Source organism: Mesoplodon densirostris, chromosome 2 (assembly GCF_025265405.1).
Source record: "Mesoplodon densirostris isolate mMesDen1 chromosome 2, mMesDen1 primary haplotype, whole genome shotgun sequence".
NCBI lineage: Eukaryota > Metazoa > Chordata > Mammalia > Artiodactyla > Ziphiidae > Mesoplodon > Mesoplodon densirostris.
This window is the reverse complement of record NC_082662.1, coordinates 128,209,470-128,227,486: the sequence shown is the minus strand read 5'-3', so window position 1 is coordinate 128,227,486 and position 18,017 is coordinate 128,209,470. Positions and strand designations below refer to the sequence as shown.

At 36.7% G+C, this 18,017-nt stretch overlaps 1 protein-coding gene across 3 annotated transcripts in view; it reads left to right on the top strand.

Annotated features, from left to right (window-relative positions):
- SDCCAG8 (SHH signaling and ciliogenesis regulator SDCCAG8) overlaps positions 1 to 18,017 on the top strand; it is a 274,761-nt gene that overhangs the window by 127,628 nt on the left and 129,116 nt on the right. For all 3 annotated transcript variants that reach the window (XM_060090899.1, XM_060090898.1, XM_060090900.1), the window contains one exon: positions 15,363 to 15,505. In XM_060090899.1, coding sequence (XP_059946882.1) covers positions 15,363 to 15,505 — 143 coding nt within the window. The remainder of the gene's footprint in view (positions 1 to 15,362; positions 15,506 to 18,017) is intronic.

Below are 18,017 nucleotides of genomic sequence, written 5' to 3'. Positions count from 1 at the left end.
GTGTAACAGAATCAGCTTTGTATCAGGTGTCTTAAATTCTTCTCTTCTTTAGATACATACTTTTAGAAAGGCACTTCTTTTTCTGCCAGAGACCCATGTCATCTGTTTTGAAAACTTGTTTTGAAAGCTACTGTAGCTCTAAGGAAGTGCTTCTGAGTATGCGATCAGTTGATGCCACTTCTCTTATCATTAAGGAAAGAAAAAAAAAAACTTTTATTAAAATCATTTAAAGAATATTTGCTTAGAGTAAGAATTGATTTAGTAACCAAAAACTGAAAAGTTTCACTGAAATGTTACATACTGTACTGGGGAGGCTAAAAGGTCAAGCGCCAGGTTGACTTTCATGCTGTGTAGAATCTTTGTGATGTAAACTTTGGGACCTGAGGCTAAGCACATCCAAACTCCAGTTCCTCGAGGCTACCCCTAAAGTCTCATGGGGAAACGCTTCTTCAAAGTGAATCTTGGCCAGCGCTTTGCAAATTGAGAGCCCTGTGTTTGCTAGTGTGATGTTTGATCCCAGCCATCTGAATTAATCTTCTCCCAGTGTCTGTCTGTGTCTTCTACCCATGCCAAATTGCAGGCCAAGAGGTTTTAGAAAGCACATCGTGTCATTTTTTTCTTCATCTTCTGTTACATCCAGAAGGTTTGTGTAGGGAGACAATATACTGTATAGTGAAAAGATTATAGGACTTGAAATCAGACTAATCCCATTTTGAGTCTCATCTCTGCCACCATATAATTTTGTATAAGTCACTAAATGTCTGTGTCTGTTTTCTCATCTGTAAAACAAGAATAGGATATCTACTTTTACAAGATTGTCATGAACACAAAATGAGATTAAAAATACAAAATTTAAAAGTACAGAATGCTAATACAGCACCTGACACGTGGTAAGCACTCAAAAATGATAGCTGGTATCAGTGTTACTGTTAGGCCTGAAGTAAAAACATATTAAATCAATGTTGTGTGCCCTCAACAATGATACCCATGATAACAGCAACCTTCTGTTACCGAACTCAAGTTTGGCTGCTTGCCACTCAAAAGCCAATAATCGAGGGGCAAGTCTCGATAGAAAGGAAAGGTGCTTCATTCAGAAAAGGTAGCGATCTGGGGAGAAGGTGGACTTGTGTCTAGAGACCAACTCTGAAGATTCTGCTCAGCCATGTCAATATTTAAAGGGAAAAAGGGGAAGCAATCGTAATCATTAAGGCAGGAGGTCAGATTCTTCATCATCTTTCCATTGCATGCAGACCTGCTGACTTCGTCTGATCTTCCTTGGGATGCTGTCTTGCTCATGTGGTCCACTTGCAGTTGGAGGCTCTCTTGCCCACATGGTCCAACTGCACCTGTGGGGTCCACCTGCAAATTTACTAAAGGGAAGCTGGGGGTAGAGAGTCAATCATTCTTTAACTACTTAATTCTTCATTCTTACTCCTTCTAATCCGGGAAAGGAATCAATAGATTAGGCAAGGCATTGTGTACATTCAGTAAAGCAGAAATCAGGAACTAGATTAAATGTTGCCTGGTAATCTTGTCTTTATTATCAAGACTGGAGGAAAACAGGAATGAACAAACAGAAAAGGGGCAAAGGAGCTGCTTACACTTCTACATCTACTACAGTAAAGAGGACAGCCATTTTGTCCATTTCTAAAATGACTTTCTTACTACTAATAATATCTTTGTATTTACCTAGGCTGGTTCTCCAAGAGTCTGGTTTGGAGAGTGAGTCTTAGAAATAAATTTGACTATATCCTAGACCAGTGTTATCAAGTAGAATTTTCTGTGATGATGAGATATTTTACACCTGCACTGTCTGATATGGCAGCCATGATCCATATGTGGCTGTTGAGCACTTTTGTGATTAATGCAACTGAGCAACTACATTCTCTATTTTAATTAAATTAAATTTAAATAGCCACAGGTAGCTAGTGTATCTCCAGACAAAAGCTTATTAATGATTTGATAAAATCATTCTTAATATCCAGGAGTTAATAAAAGTATCAGGGGGTGAATACTCAATTTCTAATGAGTACATATTTTTTACCCACACAGAACTTGATAGAAACTATTGTTTATCTCCCAAGCGATAGATGGTTATGTTTTATTTTTCAATATCATATGCCACTTTACTTTTCTAAATATATTCTATGAATTCATCCATTGGGTTCTGAGTGATAAATTCATATTGTCAAATTTTCTCAGCTTCAAAACCACAGGTTCTTCTTTCTCACTATGCAAGGAAGGGTTCCAGTCTTCCTACTGTTCTTTAGTATTTTTTTCTTTTCTCCTCATTTTCTTCTTATGTATACAAATAAATTACCCTGTATTAATGATTAGTAAATGATTTTTAAGTCACATAATGTTTAATAGCAGGGATAAATCACTACAATTGATTAAAATAGTTCCTATATGCTACCTTTTCTTTCCAAGTAAGGTTATCCTTCAGGATTAAGATGACATAAAATTTTTTAAATGGGTTTTGCATTCATTTCTTAAGACTTTTTTTCTCAGGAAATCAGGAGAAGTATATAATAGAACTTCTCTTAATGAAATTTTTTATTTCATTCTATTTAATTTATATAAAATATATAGTTTTTCTTTTACTCTGCAAATGATACTATCAAGAGAATGAAAGACAAATCGCAGACTGGAGAAAAAAATTGCAAAATACATTTCTGATAAAATCCAAAACACTAAGAACATCAAATGCTAGCCAGATTGTAGAGCAATAGGAACTCTGACCCACTAGTGGTGGGAATGCAAAATCGTACAACCACTTAAGAAAACAGTTTAGCAATTTCTTATAGAGCTAAACATAGTGTTACCATACAAACTGGGAACTGTAGTCCTAGGTATTCATCCAAATAAGTTGTAAACTTATGTCCACACAAACACCTATATACAGATCGTTTACAGCAGATTTATTTATTATAGCCTTAAAATTGGAAGCTACCAAGATGTAGGTAAATAGTTAAGCAAACTATATTACATCCATACAATAAAATATTATTCAGAGATAAAAAGAAATGAGCTATCAAGATACAAAAAGACACAGAGAAAACTTAAATGTGTATTGCCAAATGAAAGAAGACAGTCTGAAAAGACTGTGTTACAGTATGATTCCAACTATATGACATTCTGGAAAAAGGCAAAACTATAGAGACAGTAAAAGACCAGTGGTTGCCAGCGGGTTAAGGGAAAGGAAGAAGGGTTGAAGCACAGATGATTTGTAGGGCACTGAAACTATCCTATATAATGCTGTAATGATGGATACATGGCAGTATGCATTTGTCAAAAGTCAAAGAAATACAAAAAGTGAAACTTCATAGAAACTATGGGCTTTAGTTAATAATAATGTATCAATATTGCTTCATCAATTATAATAAAGGGGCTTCCCTGGTGGCGCAGTGGTTGAGAGTCCGCCTGCCGATGCAGGGGACACGGGTTCGTGCCCCCTTCCGGGAGGATCCCACATGCCGCGGAGTGGCTGGGCCCGTGAGCTATGGCCGCTGAGCCTGCACGTCCGGAGCCTGTGCCCCGCAACGGGAGAGACCACAACAGTGAGAGGCCCGCGTACCACAAAAAAAAAAAAAAAAAAAAAAAAAAAAATTATAATAAAGGTATCACACTAAAGCAAAATGTTACTAATGGGAAACTTTATGTGGGAGGGAGAGATGGATTTATGGGAAATTTCTGAACTTTCTGCTCAATTGTTTTGTAAACCTGAAACTTCTCAAAAAAATAAATTCTATTTAAAAAGATGTAAAAAAGTGTATATATATAGTTTATAATCAGAAATATACCCTACTTTTATTTTATATTTTTAAATTAATTTTTATTGGGGTATAGTTGATTTACGATGTTGTTAGTTTCTGCTGTACAGCAAAGTGAATCAGTTATACCTATACATATATCCAGTTAGATTCTTTTCCCATACAAGACATTACAGTGTACTGAGTAGAGTACTCTGTGCTCTACAGTAGGTTCTTATTAGTTACCTATTTTATATATAGTAGTGTATATACGTCAATCCCAATCTCCCAATTTATCCCTCCCCCCTTCCACCTTGGTAACCATTAGTTTGTTTTCTATATCTGTGACTCTATTTCTTTTTTTTTAAATTTTTATTAGAGTATAGTTGATTTACAATGTTGTGTTAGTTTCAGGTGTACAGCAAAGTGAATCAGTTATATGTATACATATATCCACTCTTTTTTAGATTCTTTTCCCATATAGGACATTACAGAGTGTTGAGTAGAGTTTCCTGGGCTCTACAGTAGGTCCTTATTAGTTTTCTATTTTATATATAGTAGTGTGTAGATGTCAATCCCAGTCTCCCAATTTGTCCCTCCCCTGCTTAACCCCTGGTAAGCATAAGTTTGTTTTCTACATCTGTAACTCTTTCTGTTTTGTAGATAAGTTCACTTGTACCCTTTTTTTAGATTCCACATATAAGCGATATCATATGATATTTGTCTGTCTGACTTACTTCATTCAGTATGACAGTCTCTAGGACCATCCATGTCACTACAGATGGCGTTATTTCATTCTTTTTTATGGCTGAGTAATATTTCATTGTATATATATACTGCATCTTCATTATCCATTCCTCTGTCGATGGACATTTAGGTTGCTTCCATGTCCTGGCTATTGTAAATAGTGCTGCAGTGAACATTAGGGTGCATGTATCCTTTTGAATTTACAGTTTTCTCTGGATATATGCCCAGGAATGGGATTGCTAGATCACTTGGTAGCTCTATTTTTATTTTTTTAAGGAACCTCTATACTGTTCTCCATAGTGGCTGTACCAATTTACATTCCCACCAACAGTGCATGAGGGTTCCCTTTTCTCCAGACCCTCTCCAGCATTTATTGTTTGTAGATTTTTTGATGATGGCTATTCTGACCAGTGTGAGGTAATACCTCATTGTAGTTTTGATTTGCATTTCTCTAATAATTTGTGATCTTGAGCATCTTTTCATGTGCTTTTTGGCCAACTGTATGTCTTCTTTCGAGAAATGTCTATTTAGATCTTCCGCCCATATTTTGATTGGGTTGTTTGTCTTTATTATTATTATTATTATTATTGATATTGAGCTGCATGAGCTGTTTGCATATTTTGGAGATTAATCTCTTGTCAGTCAGTCACTTCATTTGCAAATATTTCCTCCCATTCTGTGGGCTGTCTTTTCATTTTGTTTATGGTTTCCTTTGCTGTGCAAAAGCTTTTAAGTTTAATTAGGTCCCATTGCTTTATTTTTGTTTTTATTTTCATTACTCTTGGAGGTGGATCAAAAAAGATCTTTCTGCGATTTATATCAGAGTGTTCTGCCTATGATTTCCTCTAAGAGTTTTATAGTATCCAGTCTTACATTTAGGTCTTTAATTCATTTTGAGTTTATTTTTGTGTGTGGTGCTAGGTAGTGTTCTAATTTCATTCTTTTACATGTAGTTGTCAAGTTTTATCAGCACCACGTATTGAAGAGACTGTCTTTTCTCCATTGTATATTCTTGCCTCCTTTGTCATAGATTAGGTGACCATAGGTGTGTGAGTTTATCTCTGGGCTTTCTGTCCTGTTCCCTTGATCTATATTTCTGTTTTTGTGCCAGTACCATACTGTTTTGATGACTGTAGCTTTGTAGTATAGTCTGAAGTCAGGGATCCTGATTCCTCCAGTTCCATTTTTCTTTCTCAAGATTGCTTTGGCTATTCAGGGTCTTTTGTGTTTCCATACAAATTGTAATTTTTTTGGTTCTACTTTTGTGAAAAATGCTATTGGTAATTTGATAGGGATTGCATTGAATCTGTAGATTACTTTGGGTAGTACAGTCATTTTGACAATGTTGATTCTCCCAATCCAAGAACATGGTATAGCTCTCCGTCTGTTTGTGTCATCTTTGATTTTGTTCATCAGTATCTTATAGTTTTCTGAGTCTTTTGACTCCTTAAGTAGGTTTATTCCTAGCTATTTTATTCTTTTTGATGTGATGGTAAATGGGATTGTTTCCTTAATTTCTCTTTCTGATCTTTCATTGTTAAGTGTATAGAAATGCAAGAGATTTCTGTGTATTCATTTTGTATCCTGCAACCTTACCAAATTCATTGACAAGCTGTAGTAGTTTTCTGGTAGCATCTTTAGCATTTTCTATGTATAGTATGTCATCTGCAAACACTGACAGTTTTACTTCTTCTTTTCCAATTGGGATTCCTTTTATTTCTTTTTCTTCACTGATTGCCATGGCTAGGACTTCCAAAACTATGTTGAAGAAAGTGGTGAGAGTGGATATCCTTGTCTTGTTCCTGATCTTAGAGGAAATGCTTTCAGTTTTTCATCATTGAGAATGATATTTGCTGTGGGTTTGTCGTATATGGCCTTTATTATGTCTAAGGAGGTTTCCTCTATGCTCACTTTCTGGAGAATTTTTATCATAAACATGTGAATTTTGTCAAAAGCTTTTTCTGCATCTATTGAGATGGTCATATGGTTTTTATTCTTCAGTTTGTTAATGTGGTGTATTACATTGCTTTATTTACATATATTGAAGAATCCTTGCATCCCTGGGATAAATCCCACTTGATCATGGTGTATGATCCTTTTAATGTGTTGTTGGATTTGGTTTGCTAGTATTTTATTGAGGATGTTTACGTCTATGTGCAGCAGTGGTATTGGCCTGTAATTTTCTTTTGTGATATCTTGTCTAGTTTTCATATCAGGGTGATGGTAGCCTTGTAGAATGAGCTTGGGAGTGTTCATTCCTCTGCAATTTTTTGGAATAGTTTGGGAAGGATAAGTGTTAACTTTTCTCTAAATGTTTGACAGAATTTGCCTGTGAAGCCACCTAGTTCTGGACTTTTGTTCGTTGGAAGTTTTTTATCACAGTTTCAATTTTAGTAGTTGTGATTAGTCTGTTCATATTTTCTATTTCTTCCTTGTTCAGTCTTGGAAGGTTGTACCCTTCTATGAATTTGTCCATTTCTTCTAGGTTGTCCATTTTATTGGCGTATAGTAGCTTTTTTGTTGTGAGGATTATTTTTAGTATACATATCTGCCACCTCTTTCCTCAGTGTATGCTGGCCATTATCCCCTTTACAGGAGGTATGACTGATGTTGTGGTGACCAGAGCTTGCACTGGATATTGAGCAGGGCCTCCCCTTTGCTCTGTGGTTGTCACTGCCCTGTCAGACATGGGGTCTGCTCCCTAGTTGTTGGACTAGAGGCCCCCAGATCTGTTTCTTAGCTGTGTTTCTGATCTGCGGTGTGAGGTAGGCAGGTTTGGAGCACTCTCACTGGGAGGGAAGCCACTAAGTATTCCTTCTCTGGACCTGTTCACCTGTGGCTATGCTCTGTTGTGTCGCCTTTCACCCATTGTGTGATCTCTCAGATTGCACTGTTGTTGACACTGCTCTCGGCCCCTCCTTAACTGTGGGTATGCCGGCAGTTGGCCCTGATGTCTCTCAGATGTTGTTTTCACCAGGCCACCAGCGTAGATCCACTGAAGTCAGGTCCCAGGACTGCAGTAATCATAAATCTGGACCCGCTGTGGATGCTATGGGAGCAGCTCACACTCTGGCCTGGCCCAACCCCCATGTGTTTGTGCCCACAAAATTTACAGCTGCTAAAGCTAGACCCGTCATGGCTGCAGGAGCACTGGATGTCCGTTCAGATGTTCTGTAGGCACTGAGTTTACAAAACCAGTGGGGGCGGTGTCAATTCATGGTTTGTGCAACGGGGAGGAGAGATTTCAGCTTTTCTTCCTTAGTTGCACGGCCCCTGGGGCTTGGCTGTGGTTCCAGCCCCATAGAAGTCTGCTCCCAGGACTGTCCTGGAGCACATGAGTCTGCCCCAGCGAGGAGGGGCAACAGAGGCGGCAGTGGCCAGCGTCATGAGAGTGCCTGCTGTGGTGGGGACAGGGAGCGGAGGAGAAGGCTGCAGCCTCTTGGGTCGGGGGAGCTCTGGTGGGGACGGATGCGTGGGGGAGCCTGTGGCCACGTGCGCAAGAGAGATGACCTCAGGGGGGACAGGGTGCTTCGTGTCGCAGGTAACCGTGGGTGGGAGCCCTTCCTAGTGCCCAGGGAGACAGGGGGCGGTGCGTGGGGAGAGAGGCTGCAATGGCGGCCCCGCCCCTTGCGTGTCACTCAACAATGGTGCTTAGCTTCTATGGCCGTCAGGGTTTCCTCCGCAAGCATTCCAGTTGCGGATTGCCTCACTCCTGTTCCCTCAGTCTGTCTCCTACAGCAGTCCTCTTCCTGGGTTTGCTTTGCAAACCCCACATTCCAGCTTCCAGGCCCTGTCTGCACCAGCGGACACACATCTCAGGCTGGGGTACAGACCATCTGTGTAGGTCTCACTCTGTCCTGCCTGCCACTGACCAGTTGCTGTGCTCTCCTCTAATAGCCCCCGATGCTCCCCTTCTGTCCCAACTGATCTCCCCGCCAGTGAGGGGGCTCCCCCAGATGCAAGAACCTCTCCTCTCCTTCAGCACCCCCTCCCCCCCAGGGAGCTGTCCCTCTTCCTCTCCTCTTCTTTTTCCCTTCTGTTTTCTTTTGTCCTACCCAGTTACACAGGGGTCTTTCTTATCCTTTTAGGTGTCTGAGGTCCTCTGCTACTGTTCAGCCAGTGCTGTGTGAAAACTGTCCCACTTTTTTTTTTTTTTTTTTTTTTTGAGGTGCGGGCCTCTCACTGTTGTGGCCTCTCCCGTTGCGGAGCACAGGCTCCGGATGCGCAGGCTCAGCGGCCATGACTCACGGGCCCAGCCGCTCCGCGGCATGTGGGATCTTCCCGGACCGGGGCACGAACTTGCGTCTCGTGCATCGGCAGGCGGACTCTCAACCACTGCGCCACCAGGGAAGCCCTGTTCCACTTCCTGATGCATCTGTGGGGAGAGGTGAACTCCATGTCCTCCTACTCCTCCACCATCTTGGCTCCTTCCCTACTTTTTAAATTGTAGGATCATGAAATTGGTTTTATGGGGTGAAACCAAAAGTTTTTTTTTTTAAATGTGGAATAAAATAAGAAGGAATAGGAAATGTCTGAGTGCTTCACATATAATGAGGATTAATATTGTTTTATGAAATGATAGTTACATTTATACATATATGTGGGAGAGTGTGCATGTTTCTAAATTGTGATGTAAAATGGATTTGTTACTATGGATCTTGGTTAAAAAGGGAAGAAAAGAAAAAGATTAAAAGCTATTGTCTAATTTATGGTATGGTATGGAGGAGCAATGTCAGTACATCTGGTTCGACTTAGATTTACTTCTTTGGACAATCATTCAATGTTTTTGACCCTCAGTTTCTTATTTGGATAAACAAGGATACATGCCCTATATGCTTCGTGCAGTTGTTTCAAAAATGAAATAAATTCTAAGATGATATACAGTTGTAGCACTCCTTGTTCCTTTAGAGTGGTTTGTCAATTATTTTATATTGAAGAAATTCATGGCTTACAATAGCAATCATTTATGCTCATGTTCATCAGTCTTCAGGTCAGCTGGAATATGATTGATCTGTTGTGCTGCATTTGACTGGGTGTCTCTGTTTCAGGTTGTGGATTGTGGGTTGTCTTAGCTATGGTTTGGGTTTGGTTCTGATCCACATGTGTTTATTGTGTGGTCCAGGCAAAAGGGGCATCATCTATCCAGGGCATGCTTTTCTCATGGAAAATCACCAGTATATAAAAACAAAGTCAAACCACATAAACATATTTAAGACTTCTGCTTTCATTATAGACATGAAAATTCCATTGGCCAAGTGAAATCACATGGCTAAGCCCAAAGTCACTGGGGAGAGATAGCGTATTCCAATCCCAGTGGAAGGGTGATAGAAGTGAATATTTGCTGAAGAATAATCTAAACTATTACATTACCCAAAAATCATTTAATCCAAACTTTTCTTAAGTACTTCATTCTCAAATATGAAAAGACAGCCAAGTATCACTATGTATTTGAAGAAAGCCTCTTATATAATAGAGTGTCTAAAACACATAAATAGCAAAAAAGGAAACTGAGGCAATATTAGCAGAGGCGAACATTTAAAATACTTTAATATTTTAATGGAGACATACAATATTGTATTAATAAGATAAAAATAGCATGCTACATAAAAACAATGAAAAAAAGAAATAGCTCATGGAAATGAAAACTGTGCTAAATTTTTTTTTTCTTAAATTCAACAGAATTTTTGGAACATGAACTCAAGGGACTATCTCAGAAGTTAGAATCAGAAAACAAATAGAGAAAATATATAAGAAAATAGATGATCAATTCAACAGAGCCAAAAACCAATGTCCAGGAGTTCCAGGAAGAGGAATTATTAAAATATATAGCATCAAAATATTTTAAAATAATAGTACAAGAAAATAGTTTTAAACTAAAGAAAACAAACCTCCAGATTGAAAAGGGCCTACTGAAAATCCAGCACAATGCATGAAAAAAGGCCCATCCCAAAGTCTAACATTGTAAAATTTCAAAATTCCAGGGAAAAAAAATTATTATAAAAGCTTTCAGAAACAAAAAGCAAATCATAGACCAAGTATTAGGAATCAGAATGGCATAGGGCTTTTAAATTGTAATATTACAATCTTGAAGACTGGAGTAATCCCTTAAAAATCCTGAATGAAAATTAATTTCAGCATAGATATTCATACCTAGCCAAATTATCAAGTGTATGCATAGAATAACAGCATTTTCAGGCATACAGATACTTTTTGAAAATGTATTATTCCTGTAACCTTTCTTGTGAAAGTTACCTGGAGAATGTACTTCAACCAAAAAAGGGAGTAAACTGTAAAACAGGATGACTTAAAACCCAGAAAATAGGAAACTGTAATAGGAGCATGGGTAAGGCTTAACCCAAGACAGAGATCAACCAGGCCAGACATAAGTCACCAAGAAGGATATATCTAGGAAAATAATTTAACAGAACTGATGAGTTATCTGATATGTTTCATTATTTGAAAAAATTTTATTGATGAGTATTTGAGTGACCTGTTTGAACATTTGGGGGAAAATGTTACTTACCTAGAAAAATAACTATTAAAAAGCAAGCAATTAATTCTACATAAATAATAAAATGTTTTACAAGAAAATTAATTTAAGCAGAATAATGCTTGTCTCAATAGTGAATAATATTTCTATAATCATTATAATGTGAATGAACTACTGACTAATGATTTAACCAAAATTGTTATATGGGAGGATGAGGTAGGTATATTGGGTAGTATAAGAGAGCTAAATCACTACCTTTTTTAATATAGGAAGTCAGTAGATGATGTCTAATGTAGCAAAATCAAGGGATAGCATTATAAGTCTGTTACTTAAAAGTATGAAGATAAATATCAGAGGTGGATACTGTGTGCCATTGAGGATTAGGCTTGGAGATGGGTGTACTCTCTGACTTAAATTAGGCACATTACTTTGATAAGAAAATCTAATAAATAATTATAATAAAGTTTACCATGATTAATAAGAAAATTTGGTACATTACAGATTATAAATGAACAGTAATGAGTCTCCCTTTCTCCACATCCCATCCTTGGTACTATTCTCCTGAGGTAGCCACTTTTAACAGTTTCTACTTTTAGTTATTCCTGTGGTTACATTCATGACTTGAAGTGTACCTCTTGGTACAGTGTAAAGCTATCTGGACTTGTCTTTGCCTGGTTAGCCAAAAGATGGCCATATCAAACTGCATTGTACATTGCAGGTTAATAGTGTACTTTGAGAGTAGTGTACAATTGGCCTACGACTGTTGTTGGTCTTTAATCCCTGAGCCACTACCTACAGCCAAGGAAGCAGCCTTGACCTAGTTGGGTGAGGCAAAGGGTTACCCTGCCAGTGGGAGTATGGCATTTCTGGCAAGAGATTCCTCTTCTAACTGTTGGAGTTGGTGCCATGGCAGATTTTCCTGACTCAGGGAGTAAGTGTTGAGCCCTGGTCCAGCTGGTTAGATTATTTGTTGATTTTGATTATCTGCACCAATAAGCTGTTTCTCTGGCACAGATAATCAGAAGCAGGCAGTAATTTTCCATCTTCCTAGCAAAAATGCTTTTTGCATTTTGAAATTATAATAAAGTTTTATTCAGTTTTCTCCAAAACAGGACTTTATCTGGAAATTTTATTGAACTAAATCAAGAACTCTTTAGTCCTCAGTGATAACTATATATCCTTAGGCAGGTCTTTTTCTTCTACTTATATTTTTGCTCTTCTTGAAAGACAGAGAAAAATCAGTAGTAATGATACTAGCTGTCTTTTTTTCAGCTCTTACTATATGCTAGGCACTCTGCTAAGTACTCATCATCTCATTTTATCTTCACAGTAGTTTTAGGAGCTTGCTAGAGTTATCACTCCCATTTTAGACTGAAGAAACTGGTAAGAGTTGTGTCACTTGTCCAAGGTCACAGAGCTGGAAAGTGCCAGAGCTGTGTCTGAAACCCTGATTTGTGTTGACTCTTGGGCCCATGTTCTTTATCTCTGTGTTTGACTGACTTTCAGTGTGGCCTCTGACTTTTTTTTTTTTTTTTTTTTTTTTTTTCTTTTTGCGGTATGCGGGCCTCTCACTGCTGTGGCCTCTCCCGCCGCGGAGCACAGGCTCCGGATGCGCAGGCCCAGCGGCCACGGCTCACGGGCCCAGCCGCTCCGCGGCATATGGGATCCTCCCAGACCGGGGCACGAACCCGTATCCCCTGCATCGGCAGGCGGACTCTCAACCACTGCGCCACCAGGGAGGCCCTGGCCTCTGACTTTTTATTACATGAGATTAAGAAAGCAGCTGCTTTATACTTAAAACCTAATTACCAATGTAAGGTTACATACGTTGTTGTTGTTGGAAAGTACTTATAAAACTTGTTGCACATTTTCTTTTTTATTTTAATTAATTAAATTTATTTTATTTTTGGCTGCATTGGATCTTCGTTGCTGTGAGCGGGCTTTCTATAATTGCAGAGAGCGGGGGCTACTCTTCGTTGTGGTGTGCGGGCTTCTCATTGCGGTGGCTTCTCTTGTTGCGGAGCACGGGCTCTAGACGCTCTGGCTTCAGTAGTTGTGGCACGCGGGCTCAGTAGTTGTGGCTTGTGGGCTCTAGAGCGCAGGCTCAGGAGTTGTGGCACACAGGCTTAGTTGCTCCACGGCATGTGGTATCCCCCAGGACCAGGGCTCGAACCTGTGTCCACTACATTCTCAGGCGGACTCCTAACCACTGCACCACCAGGGAAGTCCTTGCACCTTTTCTTTTGAAGAAAGTTTGGAATTTTATACATTTTCTATTTCTGTCATTTTTTTTGTATCCTCTCAATTCAAAATTCTTTGTTGTCTCCTGATAGCTCTCCTTTTATTGATATTTACATATACTCATCATGTTCTCTTTATACTTCTGTTTTAAGTGTCCCTGCTTCTCATGTTTGGAGTATTGCACCTGTCTTTGTGTGGTCTCCCTACTGCCAGTCTCTACTATCTTAATGATCATACACATTGATCCAGTTTTTTGAAGCTCTGCTCTCATATTGCATACCTGTTTAAACCATTTTCCCCTCATTCTCTATAAGAAAAATACAGCTTTATACATCTAGAATTCAAGATGTTTCATAATTGGTCTAATCTATCATTCCATGAGTTTATGTGGCCTTACCTTCTTTCCCACTTTTCTTGCCCATGCTAGTGTATCCCTAATCTGGCCTGCTGAAGCACAGATTTTCTCTGAATCTCATTTGTTGTTTTTTATATGCTTTGTATTTTGATAGTCTTTTTGTGTGTTTATGTCTCATTTACTCAACTGAATTGTTAAGTCCTGAGTGTAGAGATGGAAACTCTCTGAGTCCACCATAATATTTAGTATAGATTCTTGCATATAGCACTGTGTAAAAAAATAATGAATGAATTTTTGAAATTTTAAAATTAATGTATAATTCCAATTCTATATTTCTTTGCTTTTTTGTTAATTTCATAAATGTTAGACAAAATTTAGGAGACTTTTATATTTTTCCATCTCTTTAATTATGTTTAGTTATGAATGGAAATATATTGATATAACTTTAATGGTTAAAAATATTTTAAACAAACCAGTTTCACTTAGTATCCTAATCTGAAAGATATAGAAAATCTACTCTGAATGAAAGCAATATACTCATTATTACTTAGGATTTTTTAAAATAAATAACTTATAGTAAGTTGTTTTATTATATTGTTGGTAATGTACAGTTTTGATGGGGATAAACTGAATATTTGTAGTGTAATAAATGTAGAAAAATAAATTATTTAGTTTATCCTGCCTGATATATTAAATATAATTGTAGATTGTTCAGAATATTGAGTAATGACATGAGGAAATTAGAATGTACTTAAATACCCAGTTTAAAACTCTACTTAGACATGGTTTTGTTTTCCAAGAGTGGATTGCATTTTTGTGTATTAAAATTGCTTCTTGCTTTCTGCTGAATTTGAAAACGTTTCAACCCTTTACTTTCCCCTTTTTTGTTTTAGTAGTCTTGTTTTAGTAGTCTGAATATTTATCTCTTCTATTTTCTTTTTATTTAAATTATGGAGGTTCCATAATAAATAAATACTTGTACTTTAATGTATAAATTATTTAAACTATGTTCTATGTAACATATTTTTGCTTTGAAATATTTGAGTTTCAGTAAAAAAACGATAATTTCATACTGAGACCAAAGAATAAACTATCATAAATTTTCATATGTTTTAGATGTTTATTAATCTTAGAGTGCTTTTGTTGCCTTTGTAAAATGCAATTATAATGCAATATTATTTTAGCTCAGAAATGTCATACATTCAAAACGCTTGAAGGTTCTCATGCTTTATTTTTTCCTAAATTATTTTTTTCCAAATAATATTGTGCATCATAATGATGCCTTCTTTTACACCTCACGTTTTTCTTAAAGATATCTTAAATTATTTTACGATCTAGTTTGGTTTTCAAAACATCCAAATGAAACCATAAATGTATCTTTTAAAAAAAAGACTCTCATATTTGATGTAAATCACTGCACATGTCTGATCTAATCTCACAAACAGAAATGTTGTATTTTAAAAATAGTGACTTTTTAAGTTCGTATTATTTTTTAAAGGGACTGAGCCTTAGATTCAAAGTGCAGATTATCCATTTTGACTATTATCATTTAATCATTTCATTTTTAAAATTAGACTGAATCTTACAATCTGAAAAATCCTCACTAATGTGCAGTTTGGGCTGTGTTAATTCCCTTTGTCATAAAATGGAAGCTAGCCTAAATTTTCTAATAATTTTTCATCACATTAAAATTCATGGCAAAAATAAAAATGAGATAATTTTGAATTCAAGTGCATATATTTTATAGGATGCTTTTTCCCTCTTCTCTCTACCTAAGGAAATAGAGAAATTGAGTTTAGAACTGAGTGAAAGCAAGCAGCACTTGGAACAGGAGCAGCAGAAGGCAACCCGGGCCAGAGAGGAGTGCCTGAAACTGACAGAACTGCTGGGCAAATCTGAGCACCAACTGCACCTCACCAGGTACTGCCTAATCCCATTATGCACCATAGCACCAATTTCATTCCACTGATTTTTGCCACAGGCTTCCAAACAGTTGTTAGAGTTAAGTCTTAGTCATTCAATTAACACACAGTTTTTAGGCATATTAAGAAAAGTGGAGACGTGGTAAGCAAAACACCCAGACATGTGAATGATAAGTGTGGCAGGGAATTACTGATATATTACAAAACCTTTCATCTACAATGCTCAAATATTTAGGTGGTTCTCTAACAATATAAGCAAAATGACATATTTCTTCTACCACTACACTACCTCTCACGTTAATTCTGTGTCTAATAAAAATGTTGAACTGAAGTATCTGAGGAATATATTTAGGAAAATAATCAAATACTGTCAGTGGTGAAAGAGACAAAGTAAAAGACATTCTAAGATGCAAACTGAGATGGAACTGATACAAAATAAGCAACCTGAGTCCTAAGGAGGTGTAAAATTTAGAGATGAAATTGATTAGCACTGTTCATGTTTAAACCATTACTATAACCATGCTTACACTATCATGATTTCAAATTACATTGCTTCCATCATGAGATATTGTGATGTGATCATCATTGTCATAAAACTTTAGTAAACATGTAGCTCAGCCCTAAATTACAGTAAGACATTTTTGGTAGTAAACATTGGGCAATTTGCTATATTGAAAACACACACACACATACATAAATATACACAGAGAAAAATTTAAACTGAAATTGTAGGTAAGTCACATTACCATATAAATGGGTTCCTTTTCCCTTTGAGTTTTAGTACAGTTTTTCAGTTTTCAGATCAAGGCTTTGGGTTTGTTCAATTCTTAGAGTTTTCCAGTTTTTAGAGAGAACTTTGTCTAAATACACATGTAAGTTTATAAAATTTGGTTTATTCATAAATTAGAAAAACACTGGTCTTCTAATCATAGTAATATGTTGAATTTAAACTATGAAAGGGGACTGATCCCTTTTACATTAAATATGACAATGTAATTCTGAGCACGGTATGATAACAGATGGAGAAAAGCACCACTTGGACAGCCTGCATTTGGAGAAAAAAAATATTCTAGAGGTTGGTGAACCTCCCAAAGTTTTGGGTTAGTGTTAAGATGCCTCTAGTTCTGTTAAAATCAAACTTGGTTAAAAACATTTTGTTATGATAATATTCCAAATGGTTTGCCAACTTCCTTTTTAAACAATGAAAGAAAAAGAGAAGAAAGAAGGAGAAAGAGAGAAAGGAAAAAATGAAAGAAAGAAAACAAATCATTTATACATGTGTGATATCTGGAAAAATCCCAAGAGATGAAACACTTTTATGAGAAAAAATTTCTTAATATTACAGAACAGTAACCATTCTTTTAATGCCCATTTAGAGTATTGTCATTGTAGAACTGAGAATGTAATGTTAACATAGTTCCTATGTTATTTAATCTTAGAAGTTTTGGAATTTAGCTTGATCATGATAGTTAACCGTTCTTCTTCTCTGTCAGACTTCTATTGAGAACCAACCATTTGTGTGCTAAGTACCACTAACCCACAGAAATAAGACAGCTTTTAATGTCTTAGTGTGGCTGAGCTTCAATAAATAAATATTAATGCTGGTTTTGTCCCCTTTGCCATTCTGTCTTATTCAGAGAGTTAATTTCTGAAGTCAAAGTCCATAGAGAGCTTTCCTGTGCAGTATCAATTTGTACTGTCTGACAAGATCCATTTCTTGCAAGTAAAGCATATTAAGATGCAGCAACTGCTGAAAATGGACTGGTGGTAACTAATTCCTTTGTTCTTAAGAAAAACGGTTTTGCTTGGTTCCATAGAAAGCTTTGTCTATTGAGCTTTATTTACAACACGTCTACCAAAATTTAACTTAGTCTTATAGAAAATAAAACTTAATTACCTATTTTCTAAATGTAGTACTCTTTTGTAAGCATTTTACACTTAGTCTATATTGATGTTTTGTAAAATCCACATTCATAAATTTAAAGATGACAGTAAAAAATGGAAGGAACTGTGTATATCTCTCTTTTGCACTGAAAATGTGACTTGGTTGTTGGGCTAAATATTTCTGATATATAATTTGGGGTTTTTTAGAGTTTGCTTCCCCTCACCATTCTTTATTGATTCATATACTCAAGTGTATGACTGGGAAACTTCACGTCTTTCTTTTCCAGTGTAAACCAGCTGAAACAAATAAATCCCACACAGGTAGTGCTTCATTTAGTCTTAATTTAAATATTTTGAGAGGCATATTCTAAACAAAGTTTAAAATTAAATATGAAAAAGATGATATAAAGTAATGATAAAATAAGGATTCAAATCTTCTAGGGCAAAGACAATTAAAACTGGGGTAGAAATCCACAGGCAAATCTGAAAGAAAAATAACCTGTCACTTTTTTGGAATTTCCCTTTATTGTCTAATTGGACTTAAAAATGGAAAATAGAAATTTGTTTATGGAAGGACCCAATTAGTAAATATAACATTCACTTATTTAACAAGTATTTATTGAGCA